Source organism: Anomaloglossus baeobatrachus, chromosome 3 (genome assembly GCF_048569485.1).
Source record: "Anomaloglossus baeobatrachus isolate aAnoBae1 chromosome 3, aAnoBae1.hap1, whole genome shotgun sequence".
Taxonomy (NCBI): domain Eukaryota; kingdom Metazoa; phylum Chordata; class Amphibia; order Anura; family Aromobatidae; genus Anomaloglossus; species Anomaloglossus baeobatrachus.
In genome coordinates, this window is record NC_134355.1 from 648,088,134 (window position 1) to 648,104,573 (window position 16,440).

A 16,440-nucleotide genomic window follows, 5' to 3' on the forward strand; every position below is an offset into this window, starting at 1 on the left:
ATGAAAAATGGGGGGACCCCATGCCAAAAAATTAAAAAGACAGCTGGCCAAACTAGCTATCCCTCTATCAAGCTATTCTGTTTCTTTCTATCTATCCTTTCTATCTAATTTTCTATCTATCCATCTATTCTAGATATCTATCAAATATCCTATCATTTTTTTCTCCTTTAAAAAACGCATTAGCAAAGACACGGCAGAAACACATGCATTTTTACTGCATTTTTTTGTGAAACGCAGTGTTTACAGTTGTCAAAGTCTGGCAGAGGGTGCAGTTTTGTTCTCAAACCTAAAACGCAGCGTGCGCACATACCCTTCCCCATCTTTACTCCCGGATCCTTTTACCTCTGTTAGAGTTCTTGGGTGCCCATTTCAGTAAAAACTGAGAACAGATGTTATTCATGGTCCCGGGTATTAGAGTAGAGCTTCAGTTATGCATACCATTGTTTCTCTGAAAGTAAGAAAGAGTCTTTTGCTTGGAAACATGGGCTAAGGCTTCTTTTCAGGGGATGTCTTATTATTTTTCCATGACCAACAATCCACATTTATTCTTGAACAAAAAATAGATGGCACCAAGTCCTGGTAGTAGTAATGGGTGGGCATCTAGAAGACACCCCCACTAATAATCCAGCAGAAATATATATATATATATATATATATATATATATATATATATATATATATATATATATATATATATATATATATATACACACTGTGATAACACGCTCCGGGATCGCCTTTGCTGGGTTCAAAGGGCACGTATTCACCTCAGGCAGACAGCCGAATTCAAGGTGTAACTGACGCTTGGTCAGGTTTATTGCAGTGAAGCATAAACAAAAGAAAAAAAAACACCAACAAAACAAATCCTTGCCTGTCCGGCACTAACTATAGAGGATGATATCCTAACTACCAACTGGAGGGCTTCTCCCTTCCAGCTAAACCATACAAACATCAAGCATTGCTCCAACTTACGAGTGTCTCCTACACAGACAGGCTTACTGTGTTGCCCAGATGGAGACCCTCCCCCAACTTCCCAGATTCCTTTTACCTCCGTCCTTCACATCCCATTAATCCATTAGTAGCCAGGTGATCCTGACCAGGCTAAGTCACATAGGACCCGATACCGGGGTGAGATATACCTGCCCTCATCCACTAATCCCACATGAGTCTCACATATCCCCCCCCCTCTGCTCAGACCACTGCAGCTGAGCAACGGCACCCACAAAACAGTGCACACGAGACAGGGCGTCAGCATTCCCCATCCGCACCCCCGGGCGGTGCTCCACTGTAAAACGGTAGGCCTGAAGTGCAAGGAACCACCGGGTCACTCGGCCATTCCGTTCCCTATTCAAGTGCATCCACTTGAGAGGGGCATGGTCAGTGATCAGCCGGAACTTCCTTCCAATCAAGTAATATTTAAGGGACTCTAGAGCCCACTTAATGGCTAAGCATTCTTTTTCCACTATGGCATAGTTGCGTTCATGCTTATTAAGTTTCCGACTAAGATAAAGGACCGGATGTTCCTCTCCATCCTTCAGTTGTGACAATACAGCCCCTATACCGGCATCAGAAGCGTCCGTTTGGACCACGAACTCGCTGCGGAAGTCAGGAGTCATTAGCACAGGTTGAGAGCAAAGAGCTAGTTTTAAGTTATGGAAGGCTTCTTCGGCTGCCGAGGTCCATTTGATCATGACAGAGTCTTTGCCTTTGGTAAGGTCCGTCAGGGGAACAGCGGTAGCCGCAAAATTGGGAATGAACCGTCGGTAGTAGCCGGCTATTCCCAAAAAAGCTCTCACCTGCTTCTTGTTGACTGGTTGCGGCCAGTTCTGAATGGCCTGTATCTTGTCAATCTGGGGTTTAACAATTCCCCTCCCAATTACGTATCCCAAATACCGGACTTCTTCCAGCCCGATATGACATTTCTTGGGGTTTGCTGTTAGACCCGCCTCCCGCAGGTCCTCAATCACGGCCTGTAGTTTCTGGAGGTGCGTCTCCCAGTCCAGGCTGTATATGACTATGTCATCCAAATACGCAGAAGCATACTGCCTATGGGGCCTCAGGACTCGGTCCATCAACCTTTGAAAGGTTGCCGGTGCCCCGTGTAGTCCAAACGGCATATACACATACTGGTATAAACCTTCCGGTGTAGAAAACGCAGTTTTCTCTTTAGCGGCCTCTGTTAGCGGGATCTGCCAATAGCCCTTCGTTAAGTCTAGGGTCGTGATATACCGGGCTTTTCCAAGCCGATCTATTAATTCATCGACCCGTGGCATAGGGTATGCATCAAATTTGGAGACCGCATTTAATCTCCTGAAGTCATTGCAGAATCGAATGGAGCCGTCTGGTTTCGGTATTAACACAATCGGACTCGACCAGGCACTATGCGATTCCTCGATTACACCTAACTCTAACATTGTCTTCACTTCTCGGGAGACCGCTTCCCGCCGAGCTTCCGGTATTCGGTAGGGCTTTACCTGAACTGTTACCCCAGGCGCTGTTATGATGTCATGTTTAATGAGAGTGGTCTGCCCGGGCTTTTCCGAGAAAAACTCGTGATTGTTGATTACAAACTGCTTGACGTCTGTCTTTTGCCGCTACGACAGAGTCTCCGCAGTCCCGACCTCCGGTATGGTCTGCTTGCAGACCGGGAGGGCCAGACCTGCTGACAGAGCTGGACGGTCCTTCCAGGGTTTTATCAGATTCACGTGATAAATCTGTTCAGGCTTCCTTTTACCAGCCTGGTACACTTTGTAGTTTACCTCACCCACCCGTTCCATAATTTCAAAGGGGCCTTGCCACTTTGCCAAAAATTTGCTTTCTGCCGTGGGGACCAGGATCAACACCCTATCTCCGGGTGCAAAAGTACGGATCTTGGCCCCCCTATCATAAATCCTTTTCTGTGCTCCTTGAGCCTGTATCATATGCTCTTTAACGATGGGCATCACAGCCGCAATACGGTCCTGCATTTGGGTTACATGGTCTATTACGCTTTTGAACGGGGTGACCTGTCCCTCCCAGGTTTCTTTAGCGACATCTAACAGTCCACGGGGACGTCGGGCGTACAGAAGCTCGAAAGGAGAAAACCCGGTGGAAGACTGGGGCACCTCCCGGATGGCAAAAAGCAAATACGGGAGTAAGTAGTCCCAGTTCTTCCCGTCCTTGTCTATCGCCTTACGGAGCATCTGTTTCAAAGTTTTGTTAAACCGTTCGACCAGTCCGTCCGTTTGAGGGTGATACACGGAGGTGCGTAACTCTGCTATTTGTAACAGCCTGCAAAGTTCTTTCATTACTTTGGACATAAAGGGGGTTCCTTGGTCTGTGAGTATTTGTTTTGGGACACCAACCTGACTAAACACATGGACCAGCTCCTTGGCAATGGTCTTGGTGGCCGTGTTACGCAAAGGGATGGCCTCGGGGGAACGAGTGGCATAATCCAAGATGACAAGGATGTGCTGGTGTCCTCGTGCAGACTTGGGGAGGGGTCCAACTAAATCCATCCCAATTCTCTCAAATGGGATCTCGATGATAGGCAGAGGTACTAATGGGCTACAGAAACTGGGCCTAGGTGCAGACAATTGGCAGTCGGGACAAGACTCACAATAGGTGCGAATATCGTGATGCATGCCTGGCCAAACAAAACAGTGTAATATCCTTTCGGTAGTTTTCTGGACCCCCAGGTGTCCCCCCATCACGTGTCCGTGTGCCAGGTCCAGCACTCTCCGCCTGTAGGCTCTCGGCACAACCAATCGTTGTACTGTGTCATCCCCCTTCTTCTCTATCTGATAGAGAAAGTCATTCTCCAGGGCCATGTAGGGGTAAGACAGCCTAGTACCTGCATCCACCTGCACCCCGTTTATCATTTTAACATTTTTTATAGCCTGAGAAAGGGTAGGATCTCTCATTTGCTCACTTTGGAAGTCATCTTTCTGGACTTCCGAATTCAGCCAAGAGGAAGGGGGACAGCCACCCGTGTCCACCTCTGCCCCGGGTTCATCGGAATCACCCGCCAGAACTGAAAAGGGGAACAGGGGGTTGTTTTCAGCGGATTCCTCCTCTGAACCCTCTTGTGGGGCATCCTCTAGTGGCTCCGGGCCCACACAAGGTGTGGGAGAAGGATCATCCGTGCAGCTACCCTGGGGTACTAATTGGTTCTCCCACAACTGCCAAAAGTGGGGAAAATCCCTGCCCAAAATGACATCATGTAATAACTCTGGGACTAGTCCCACCTGATGATGCACAGACCCATAGGGCGTAGTAATGCAGGAGACCGTTGTGAGGTACGAGCAGGGGTGTCCATGCACACATGTCATAGAAAATGTATCTGACTGTCCCATCGGGACTGTTACCAGACTGGCCTTTACCAGAGTCACCACACTCCCCGAGTCCAACAGCGCAACAACAGTATTGCCATCAATGGACACTTCACACAGGTGTTTTTTTATATCGCCTTGACATGCAGCAACACACACTACCCGTGCAACCATAGCCCTGCGTTTTTCAAAGTCCGTGACATCGCACTGCATCGGTTCTGTAGTTAGAGGGCAGTTCGCAGCAATGTGGCCCACCTCCTGGCAGCGGAAACACCTCACGGGCCCCTTGCTAAGACCATAGTTTGGCACCTTAGCCCTCACAGGGCCAGCAGTCCTGTTTTCCTCCTCCACTGCCTTAGGATTTTTTCCTCCTCCCCATGACCCTGGAACAGTCTTACCAGATCCTCGTCGAGAAGGGGAAGAGCGAGGAAGTGTAGCATCGTCCATAAGTCCTTCTGCCAAGGAATAACGCTCCACTAGATCCACTAGCTGATCCGCTGTCGTGGGGTTTCCATGTCTTACCCACTTTCTCAGAGATGGCGGTAGAGCTCTTAGGTACTTCTCGAGGACAATTCTTTGTATCATCTCTGGCGCTGTCAAAACCTCGGGCTGTAGCCATTTCTTGGTCAAGTGAATAAGGTCGAACATCTGTGACCGTGGTGGTTTATCGGGCTAAGTCCATTGGTGAACTCTCTGTGCTCGCACGGCCGTCGGCACTCCCAGCCGGGCAAGGATCTCGGCTTTTAGTTTATCAAAGTCATGCGCTGCTTCAGGCTCGAGATCAAAGTAGGCCTTTTGCGCCTCACCTGCCAAAAAACGAGGCAAGCAAGCCGGCCCATACCCTATATTTACCTTAGTTACCAGTGTCTGCAGCTTCCAGACGCCGGCTCCGTGCAAGCGCAGCGTCGCTTGCACGTCGCTGCTGGCTGGGGGCTGTTCACTGGTCGCTGGTGAGATCTGCCTGTTTGACAGTTCACCAGCGACCATGTAGCGATGCAGCAGCGATCCTGACCAGGTCAGATCGCTGGTCGGATCGCTGCTGCATCGCTAAAGTGTTAAGGTACCCTAAGTCACATAGGACCGATACCGGGGTGAGATATACCTGCCCTCATCCACTAATCCCACATGAGTCTCACAATACATATATATATAGATATATATATATATATATATATATATATATATATATATAATATATATATAATTTATTTAGTATTTTATTTGAACAAACAAACACCCCTTCCCCCCCGTCTACAGCCCTTGTACACCAATTTATTAAAAATGTATCTTAAAACAATCCGCCGGCCATAATCCATAACGGCGTCCCACGACGTTCCTTGTAAGTGAATCTGAAAGACATAAATAGAGAAAATTATTAAAGAAATAAAGACACCATCATTCACCAATTTATTTCCCTGCAAAACCCTAATCTACGGACCAACATAATCCAAAAGGGGACCCATGATATTCCAAGACTCACAGTCCCAGAAGGTTCCTCATTGCCAGGGATAGCAGTTGCTGCAGCCTCACGCACTGTGCTGTGTGAGAATCACTGCAGTGAACTGATATGACTTCATGAGATCACCCCAGGTCACTGCAGTGGGTCACACAGCAGTGTGTGAATGGCCATGGGTAGGGACGAGCGGTGACAGCATGAGTTCACCGCAGGTCAGTGCTTGCGGCTCTCGTGCCAAGTATCAAGAAAGCCTGCAGCAATGAACTTCGGCAAATTCGTGAGTTCAACTCAAGGCCACTTTACACACAGAGATAAATCTGCGGCAGATCTGTGGTTGCAGTGAAATTGTGGACAATCCGTGCCAGGTTTGTGGCTGTGTACAAATGGAACAATATGTCCATGATTTCATTGCAACCACAGATCTGCCAAAGATTTATCTCTGTGTGTAAAGTACGCTTCAGTTCATTGCTCGCGGCAGTTGTCACGACAAGTATTGCAAGAGGGCTTTTGGGATACTTGGCATGAGGAGAACCGTGGCCATTGAACTGCGATGAACTCATGCTATCACTGCTCATCTCTGCCTATGGCCGCTCACACACTACTGTGTGACCTGCTGCAGTGACCTGAGGTGACCTCATAAGGTCATCTCAGTTCACTGCAGTGATTCTCAAACAGCACAGTCTGCAGTACCTGCTTTCCCTGCCAATGAGGAACCATCTGTTCTTCATTGGCTAAGACAGTGAGTCTTGAAACGTCGTGGAAACCCCTTTTGGATTACGTGGGACAGCAGATTAGGCGTTTTGCAGGGAAATAAATTGGTGAATGAGGGTGTCTTTGGTCTTTCATTAATCAGTTTCTCTATTTATATCTTTTAGATTCACTTTTGGAGAATGTCGTGAGACATCGTTATGGATTACGGCATCTTTTTTTTTTAAATAAATTTTTTATAAATTGGTGAACAGGGGCTGCAGTCAGATTGGTGTTCGTTCAAATAAAATCTAATAGATGCACCATCTCTGGGACGACTGCAGGCTGCTATTTTTAGGCTGGGAAGGGTCAAAGAACCATGGGCCTTCACACGCTAATAATATCAGTCCCCAGTTGTCTGCTCTCCCTTGGCTGGCTTTTAAAAATGGTGGGTATCCTATGTCATTTTTTTAAAAATGATTTGTTCAAATAATTAAAAAAAAAAATCAGAGTGGTATCCACTCTATTTTTTCAAAACCAGCCAAAGGACAGCTGACAGCTGAGGGTTGCAGTCTGCATCTGCTGCAGTACCTGTGCTGGTTATGAAAATTGGGGGGACCCCATGTCATTTTGTTTCTAAAATTGTACATTAATTCTGCTAAACAGGTGCCGAGAGTCAGAGGCCTATTCAATCAGCTGATCAGTGAAGGTGCCGAGAGTCAGGGGCCCATTCAATCAGCTGATCAGTGGAGGTGCCGAGAGTCAGGGGCCCATTCAATCAGCTGATCAGTGGAGGTGCCGAGAGTCAGGGGTCCATTCAATCAGCTGATCAGTGGAGGTGCCGAGAGTCAGGGGTCCATTCAATCAGCTGATCAGTGGAGGTGCCGAGAGTCAGGGGTCCATTCAATCAGCTGATCAGTGGAGGTGCCGAGAGTCAGGGGCCATTAAATCAGCTGATCAGTGGAGGTGCCGAGAGTCAGGGGCCCATTCAATCAGCTGATCAGTGACAATGCCAAAAGTCAGGGGCCCATTCAATCAGCTGATCAACGGAGGTGCCGAGAGTCAGGGGTCCATTCAATCAGCTGATCAGTGGAGGTGCCGAGAGTCAGGGGCCATTAAATCAGCTGATCAGTGGAGGTGCCGAGAGTCAGGGGCCCATTCAATCAGCTGATCAGTGACAATGCCAAAAGTCAGGGGCCCATTCAATCAGCTGATCAGTGAAGGTGCCAATAGTCAGATGCCTACTAGTCCATACAGTGGCCATTCATTTTTAAAGCCTGGATGAGCACGCAGTTTTGGCCACATGCAGTAAGCTGGATTGTGACCGGCTGTGCTGCTGACTCCCCATGTGGTTATGTAGTGACTGCTTACTAAACACCATTACTATAGATTCTGGGAAATGCAGGCAGCAGATAGGTTGCGTCCTTCTCTTATCTTTCGGCTGCACCTTCCATTACACTGACCTAGAGAGGAAATCTTATGGTGTATTTCTGTGAATTGCCTCTATGGGGCGGACAGATAACGGTGCCCACACTGCTCCGCCTGCTCCCGGAGTTGGCATGGTCATCTTACTGTCACATAAAGGATGCAGATCCAGGACACTTTAGAATTACTATCTTCGTATTAGCAGATGTTTTTTTTTCTACTTTTGACATTTTTGGGTAGTTGCTTGTGTAAATGATAGAATCCCTTCTAAAAGAAAAAAAAATAGTATTGTCAGGGTATGACCAGTAACACTGCATAGGCATTAAATGGCTTACATTGAAGCCATGATCAAAAGAAAAAAAAAAAAGTTTATAGCTATGTTTCCTATTCCATGGACATCTTCATTTTTATAACGGCGGTAATACAGGAGAATTGAATACTCACTGCTCCATTATTTCCTTTATTTCTGTGCTGGAGGTAGAATTTAAAATAATGCTGTCTGGACAAATCCATACATTTTATTGCTGCTGAATGTGAAGGAAATGTCCTGGGTTCTTTACACTTCCAGCATTGTTTCACCACTTTTTTTTTTTTTTTTTTTTTTAGTATCTTCAATTTGGCTCTCCAGATAAGCAGACCTGTACCTATAATATAATGCATCTTCTATTGTTTGTTTGTTCTTTTTTCCTTTTCTGTCTTATGGAATTCCACTGTTTCACTTCTTTTACTGTAAAGAACTCTTTCTTTGTAGTTTCTTATAATATTTTTCCTTTTTTCACTTTCAGGTCAAACGCTACAAACTCTCCATCTTCAGGAAGGTTTCTTATGCCATAGGTGGAGCCCCCAACCAGGTAGCAGGGAGTGCAGCAGCGTTTTTCCTGCAAATTTACCTCCTGGATGTAGCTCAGGTAAGATTTTAACCATTAGAAGACTGAGCTATTTTCTTTTTTTCTTGACCAGGCGCATTTTATGTTTTTTTGTTCCCACATGCGGCTTTATGATCTCTACATTTGTTTACTCAGTCACTGAAATCTTTTTTTTCATGATACTTTGAGAATTTTTTAATCACAAATTTTTATTCAAATTATCAAACATCATAAGGAAAACCGGACAAAATGCGTAATAAACAAATTCCTCCTTTGAGGGCAATCAACATTATAGTCAATAAATCCATCCAAATCCATTGACCCCTATCGGTAACCAGTAACCTCTACAGATATATAACCAACAAAAAAAAAATCACCTCCATAGTTCACCATGCAATCCCTCTTACCCACAGTGGGAGGTACGGTGGCTCAGTGGTTAGCACTGCAGTCTCGCAGTGCTGGGGTCCTGGGTTCGAATCCTACCAAGGACAACATCTGCAAGGAGTTTGTATGTTCTCCCCGTGTTTCCGTGGGTTTCCTCCCATATGCCAATGACATACTGATAGGAAATTTAGATTGTGAGCCCCAATAGGGACAGTGTTCTTGATGTATGTAAAGCGCTGCGTAATATGTTAGCGCTATATAAAAATAAAGATTTATTTATTTTTTTATTCGACACCCAAGTTTCATGGTACCATTTTAATTTCCCCTAAGTTTGGACTTTTAATTTCCCCCACTTGCCCTGTATATCTTCTAAAAGATACCACTCTGTATAGGTAAAGGGAGCATTCGGAATACTGCTTTAATATAAATGTTCTCCATATCTTAATGAACTTCTCCGTCAATGAGCATAATTTTTATATTAATGTTTGGTTTTTTTTACAGACCCCTAAAATTCATTTTATGATACTCTTTCTGCAAGATCATTTTTATTTACTGAACTAGCTGTACTACCCGGCTTCGCCCGGGTTAATAACTGTTGTTAACAAAATAGAATGTATTAACAAAAATGTATTCTGCACACAAAAACCACAAAACAAATAGATATAAATGTAATTATTAAGAGGCAAAAACTAAGCTAATAGAAGCATTTCACAACGTATATTTCAACACCACAGATATTCCACACAGATTTAACTAAATTGGCCAAGTAATGTGCTCCGTCTGTCTCTTTCCCCGCTCTGTCTCTTTCCCCGCTCTGTCTCTTTCCCCGCTCTGTCTCTTTCCCCGCTCTGTCTCTTTCCCCGCTCTGTCTCTTTCCCCGCTCTGTCTCTTTCCCCGCTCTGTCTCTTTCCCCGCTCTGTCTCTTTCCCCGCTCTGTCTCTTTCCCCGCTCTGTCTCTTTCCCCGCTCTGTCTCTTTCCCCGCTCTGTCTCTTTCCCCGCTCTGTCTCTTTCCCCGCTCTGTCTCTTTCCCCGCTCTGTCTCTTTCCCCGCTCTGTCTCTTTCCCCGCTCTGTCTCTTTCCCCGCTCTGTCTCTTTCCCCGCTCTGTCTCTCTGCCCGTCTGTCTCTCTGCCCGTCTGTCTCTCTGCCCGTCTGTCTCTCTGCCCGTCTGTCTCTCTGCCCGTCTGTCTCTCTGTGTTTCCAGGTCTGCCTCTCTCTCTCTCTTTCCAGGTCTGCCTCTCTCTCTCTCTTTCCAGGTCTGCCTCTCTCTCTCTGTCTCCCCACCCACATCTTATTACCTCACATATAAACTTCTTATGCTATGAATGTCTTTTGTTTCTATAGCAACCAATCACAGCTCCTACTAATAACCTGTAGTTCTAGGCTCCATTTACTTTAATAGAGGCATGTTTTTTGGAGAGTAACTGGGTCACATGAGGTGTCTGTGCAAAATTTCGTAATTGTAAATGTGACGGTGCGGATACACTTTTTGTTTCACTTTTCCCCCATTATATAGATAGGGGCAAAATTGATTGGTAAATTGGAACGCGTGGGGTTAAAATTTCTCCTCACAACATAGCCTATGACACTCTCGGGGTCCAGACGTGTGAGTGTGCAAAATTTTGTGGCTGTAGCTGCGACGGTGCAGATGCCAATCCCGGACATACACACACACACATACACACACACACACACACACATACACACACACACACACACACACACACACACACACACACACATTCAGCTTTATATATTAGATATACGTTTTTTATGTTTCTCAGGCTAGAAACAGCGTTTCAGACTGCCAGTAGCTTTTTTTTTCATTATTTAACACCTTGTGCTGCCCACCTCACTTCCATAAGGAGATAAAGTGCTTTAAGGGGCATTTCAACAATAAAATGCATTTTTTTATTGCTGATTTTTGCTGCAACTTGGGCAGACAGGTGCAATTCCGCCTCCTGACTGAACGGCAGATCTGATCTGCTAAAACCTTACAGCTCCTGCTCACTCCTTAATCCTGGTGATCACTTGAACGCTGAGTCTGGAGGAGGAATCGCTTACAGCGTTTCTTATACTGCATACATAGTGCTTGTTTAGTGCTGTGTATACAATGATCAGGAAGGCAGCAGCTGTACAGTTTCCGTGCGGCCTGCTGTCTTTAGAGAAATCGCGAGACTACTGGTTCCACAATTAATCCTTTATCTACTGTTTACTGCAAGTGAAATTTTATATGACATACAAAGCCTCAAATAGTGTCTACACAAACCATCAGACGGCATCTGCACAACATTGACCTACAAGCCAGACGGCCAGCTACAGATGTTCCATTGACCTCAAAGGCTATTATGGTGCTGAGCAAGACAGCAATGGAGTCTGGAATGGAGATCTATCCCCTTAAGCAATGAGTTCTCCTTTTTTCATGGATGAAATGATAGCCAGATATTGTTCTGAAAGCCACGAGGGCAATTCCATGAAGAGAGCTTCACAAGATAACGTCATACAGTCTTACAGCCAGGATTATGGTGTTAGGTGGCGTAATATACCATGGTTGCACCCCTGTAGTCTTCATTCTAGGTGCACTAACAGCTCAGCAATATATTGATTTTTACCTGAAACCAGCTGTGCGATCATTTCTCCAAAGCATCCAAGGAGTCATCTTTCAACATGACAATCCACATGTTGCTTGTCTTAGGCTACTTTCACACATCCGGTTTGAGCACTGCGGCTCAATCCGGCTGTGAAACCTATGCAATGGATGCGGTGAAAACACTGCATCCTTTGCATAAGTTTTTACATGCGGCCCGTCCGTTTTTTTCCGGTTGCGGCATGCTACTGAGCATGCGCAGTGGAAGAAACCGCATGTGGCGGCCGGATGCGTTTTTTTCCGCATCGCGCCGCATCCGGCGTCCATAGGCATGCATTGAAAAATGTGCCGCGGCGCGATGCGTTTTTTTTTGCCGGAGCAAAAAACGTTGCAAGACATGTTGCCTCCGGCCGCCACTTTAATTAATTTTGCCACATCCGGAAAAAAACGGATGCAATGCAAAGCCATCAGGTACAATCTGGTAACAATGCAAATCTATGGGGATAAAACGGATGCGGTACCGGATCCGTTTAACCCGTTTTTTTCCGGATTGTACCTGATGGAAAAAAACTGATGTGTGAAAGTAGCCTTACTGTGAGCAGTCTGTGTGGCCTAAATGTACTAGCATGGTCTGCAGCGTCTCCGGACTTGTCTCCCATCGAGCACATTTGGAACATTGTTTGTCAGTAATTAGACAGGAGCTGCCAGCAGAGGATCTTGATTATTTGCCAAATACATTGAGCACAGCAGAACATTCCTCAGGCAACCATTAATAACCTCATTGATAGCAGTTGACGCTGTAAGTGTGGGGATTTCTGCACGTGACGCGCATACTTTTTTGTAATTTGCATATCATTAACATGTCTATCCATCCTATAATTTCGAGAAGTCCACAAAGTTTTCCTTCTTGGTGCTGAAATTTGAATGTAAAAGAGTGTATGTACCTTAAATTCGTGTCATCAGAACTATATTGTATAAAGCCTGAAAATGAAGTGTTCACAAAACAATGTAAAAAAATAAAGGCAAAAAAGGAAAGATTTGTTTTGGCCAAAAATAAGCAAAAAAGCAATAAAACTATTTGCGTCCGATGCAAAAGATTAAAATAAGAAACTGGATAAATATTAAGATTATGACAACAATTGAAAACAATTCTTAGTATGATGTTTCTACTGTAAATCACAGGAGAAATGTTAATATCTGGGCAAACTTTCCATAGAGATAACTCAGCAAATTATCCAAACATTGGAGAAGTCACATCCAAGACCAAAGCTAAAGTTTCCTTCATTCGTACAATTAACCCCTTAGTGACGGAGCTAATTTTCACCTTAATGACCAGACCAAATTTTGCAATTCTGACCAGTGTCACTTCATGAGGTTATAACTCTGGAACGCTTCAACGGATCCTGGTAATTTTGAGATTGTTTTTTCGTCACATATTGGACTTCATGTTAGTACCAAATTTAGGACAATATTTTTTGCGTTTATTTATGAAAAAAATTGAATTTTGGCAAAAATTTAGAAAATTTAGCAATTTTCAACTTTTGAATTTTTATACCGTTAAACCAGAGATTTCTGTGACACAAAATAGATAATAAATAACATTTCCCACATGTCTACTTTACATCAGCACAATTTTGGAAACAAAATTTTTTTTTGTTAGGAAGTTAGAAGAGTTCAAAGTCTATCAGCGATTTCTCATTTTTACATCAAAATTTACAAAACCATTTTTTTAGGGACCACATCACATTTGAAGTGACTTTGAGAGGCCTAGATGATAGAAAATACCCAAAAGTGACACCATTCTAAAAACTGCACCCCCCAAAGTACTCAAAACCACATTCAAGAAGTTTATTAACCCTTCAGGTGCTTCACATGAACAAAAGCAGTGTGGAATGAAAAAAAGCAAAAAATTAAATTTTACCTAAAAATGTTGCTCTAACCCAAATTTATTCACTTTTAGAGGAAATAACACAACAAAATGGACCCCAAAACTTGTTCCCCACTTTCTTATGAGCGCGCCGATACCCCACATGTGGTCAGAAACCTCTGTTTGGACAAATGGGAGGGCTCGGAACAGAAGGAGCAATATTTGAATTTTGGAAAGCAAATTTGGCTGAAATAGATTGCGGGCACTATGTTGCATTTACAGGTACGCTAAGGTACCTAAACAGAAGAAACCCCTCACAAGTGACACCATTTTGGAAACTAGACCCCTCAAGGCTTCTATCTAGGGGTATAGTGAGCATTTTAGATCCACAGGTACTTCACAGATTTTGTTAACGTTACGTTGTCATATTGAAAATTTTAATAAATTTTCTCAAAAATGTTGCTTTAGCATCAATTTTCTCACTTTTTCAAGAGGTAATTCCAAAAATTTGACCTCAAGGTTTGTTAACCACTTTTTTATGAGCGCGGTGATACCTCACATGTGGTCTGAAACCTTTGTTTGGACAAATGGGAGGGCTTGGAACGAAAGGAGCAATATTTGAATTTTGGAAAGGAAATTTGGCTGAAAAAGATTGCGGGCACCATGTCACATTTGGAGGTCCCCTAAGGTACCTAAACAGCAGAAACCCCGCACAAGTGACCCCATTTTGGAAACTAGGCCCCTCAAAGATTTTATCTAGATGTTTGGTGAGTACCCTGAACCCCCAGGTGCTTCACAGAATTTTATAACGTTGAGCCATGAAAATAAAAAAATAAAATTTTACCACAAAATTGTTATTTCAACCAGGTAGCTTTTTTTTTCACAAGGGTAACAGGAAAAAAATCACCATGAAATTTATTGTGCAATTTCACCTGAGTTTGGCGATACCTTATATGTGGTGGAAATCAACTGTTTGGGCGCATGACAGGGCTCGGAAGGGAAGGAGTGCCATTTGACTGCAAAATTGGCTGGAATCAATAGCGTACGCTATGTTGCATTAGGAGAGCCCCTGAGGTGCCTAAACAGTGGAGGTCCCCCACAAGTGGCCCCATTTTGGAAAATAGACCCCTGAAGGAATTTATCTAGATGTTTGGTGAGTACCCTGAACCCTCAGGTGCTTCACAGAAGTTTATAATGTTGAGCTGTGAAAATAAAATAATACATTTTTACCACAAAATTGTTACTTCAACCAGGTAGCTTTTTTTTCACAAGTGTAAAAGGAAAAAATTCAGCATAAAATTTATTGTGCAATTTCTCCTGAGTATGCTGATACTTTGTGTGATGAAAATCAACTGTTTGGGTGCACAGCAGGGCTCGGGAGGGAAGGAGCGCCATTTGACTGCACAATTGGCTGGAATCATTGGCGGACGCTATGTTGCATTTGGAAAGCCCCTAAGGTGCCTAAACAGTGGCGGTCCCCCACAAGTGACTCCATTCTGGAAACAAGACACCTCAAGGCTTTTATCTAGGTGTATAGTGAGCAGTTTGAATCCAAGAGTACTTCACAGAATTTGATAAGCTTAGGTTGCCATATTGAAAATTTTCATTTTTTTCACAAAAATGTTGCTTTAGCATCATATTTGTTACTTTTTCAAGAAGCAACAACAAACCATGGACCCCACAGCTTGTTATCCAATGTCGTATGAGCACAGGGATACCCCACATGTGGCCAAAAACCTCTGTTTGGATAAATGGGAGGGCTTGGAATGGAAGGAGCACCATTTGAATTCTGGAAAGTTGAAATAAATTGCGGGCACCATGTCACATTAGCAGGGCCTCTTGGGTACCTATACAGCAGAAACCCCCCACAAGTGACCCCATTTTGGAAACTGGATTTTATTCAGGAGTATAGTAAGTACTTCACAAAAATGTTGCTGTAGCAACAAATTTCTCACTTTTAGGCTATGTGGCCATGATCCAGCGACACGGCATCTAGTACAGAGTGTCAACCTTCCTGCAGAGATGTGAGTGTTGTCCACGGGAGAATGCAGCTGCCCATGCCCACGATTTGGGTTCAGGCTGCTGTGGAGCTCTATGCTACCTGCAGAGAATACTCTTGTCTCCGCAGCATAAATTAACATGCTGAGGCTCAGGAAGCTGCGCCACAGGTCGGTTTATGCTGCGGAGAAAAGGAGCCCAGTGGGCATGAGATTTCTAAAAATCCTTCCACTGTGCTTCTACTGCACAATGCAGCGCTATGGATGCAGGGAAAACACTCTGCGCCCAAAACGCTGCAAACCCTGATTGTGGGCACATAGCCTAAAATGCTACAATGGATGAATGGATAGATGTCAAACATATATAACGTCCCACCCCCCTGCATATTCTAAGCTGGCGCCCTTTAGTGCCTTTCATGTGGCACTAAAGGGTGCCTAGCCTTGCATTTAGCCCCCCAAAAAATTAATAATTAAAATAAACGACGTGGGGTCCCCCCTATTTTTGATAGCCAGCTAGGGTAAAGCAGACAGCTGTAGCCTGCAAACCACAGCTGACAGCTTCACCTTAGCTGGTGATCAATTTGGAGGGCTCCCCAGGCGTTTTTTTTTAAAAAAAACTAAAAAAACAAAAACGTGGGGTCCCCCCCAAATTAGATCACCAGCCAAGGTGAAGCGGACAGCTGGGGTCTGGTATTCTCAGGGTGGGAAGAGCCATGGTTATTGGACTCTTCCCAGCCTAAAAATAGCAGGCCGCAGCCGCCCCAGAAGTGGCGCATCCATTAGATGCGCCAATCCTGGCGCTTCGCTCCAGCTCATCCCGCGCCCTGGTGCGGTGGCAAACGGGGTAATATACGGGGTTGAT

The 16,440-nt window shown here is 44.6% G+C and overlaps 1 protein-coding gene across 2 annotated transcripts in view; it reads left to right on the top strand.

Annotated features, from left to right (window-relative positions):
- Nucleotides 1-16,440, top strand: part of MFSD2B (MFSD2 lysolipid transporter B, sphingolipid) — a 103,177-nt gene that overhangs the window by 2,730 nt on the left and 84,007 nt on the right. For both annotated transcript variants that reach the window (XR_012751524.1, XM_075338792.1), the window contains exon 2: nucleotides 8,664-8,786. Coding sequence is in view for 1 of the 2 variants with exons in the window: in XM_075338792.1 (XP_075194907.1) it covers nucleotides 8,664-8,786 (123 nt within the window). In the remaining variant the exon portion in view is untranslated. The remainder of the gene's footprint in view (nucleotides 1-8,663; nucleotides 8,787-16,440) is intronic.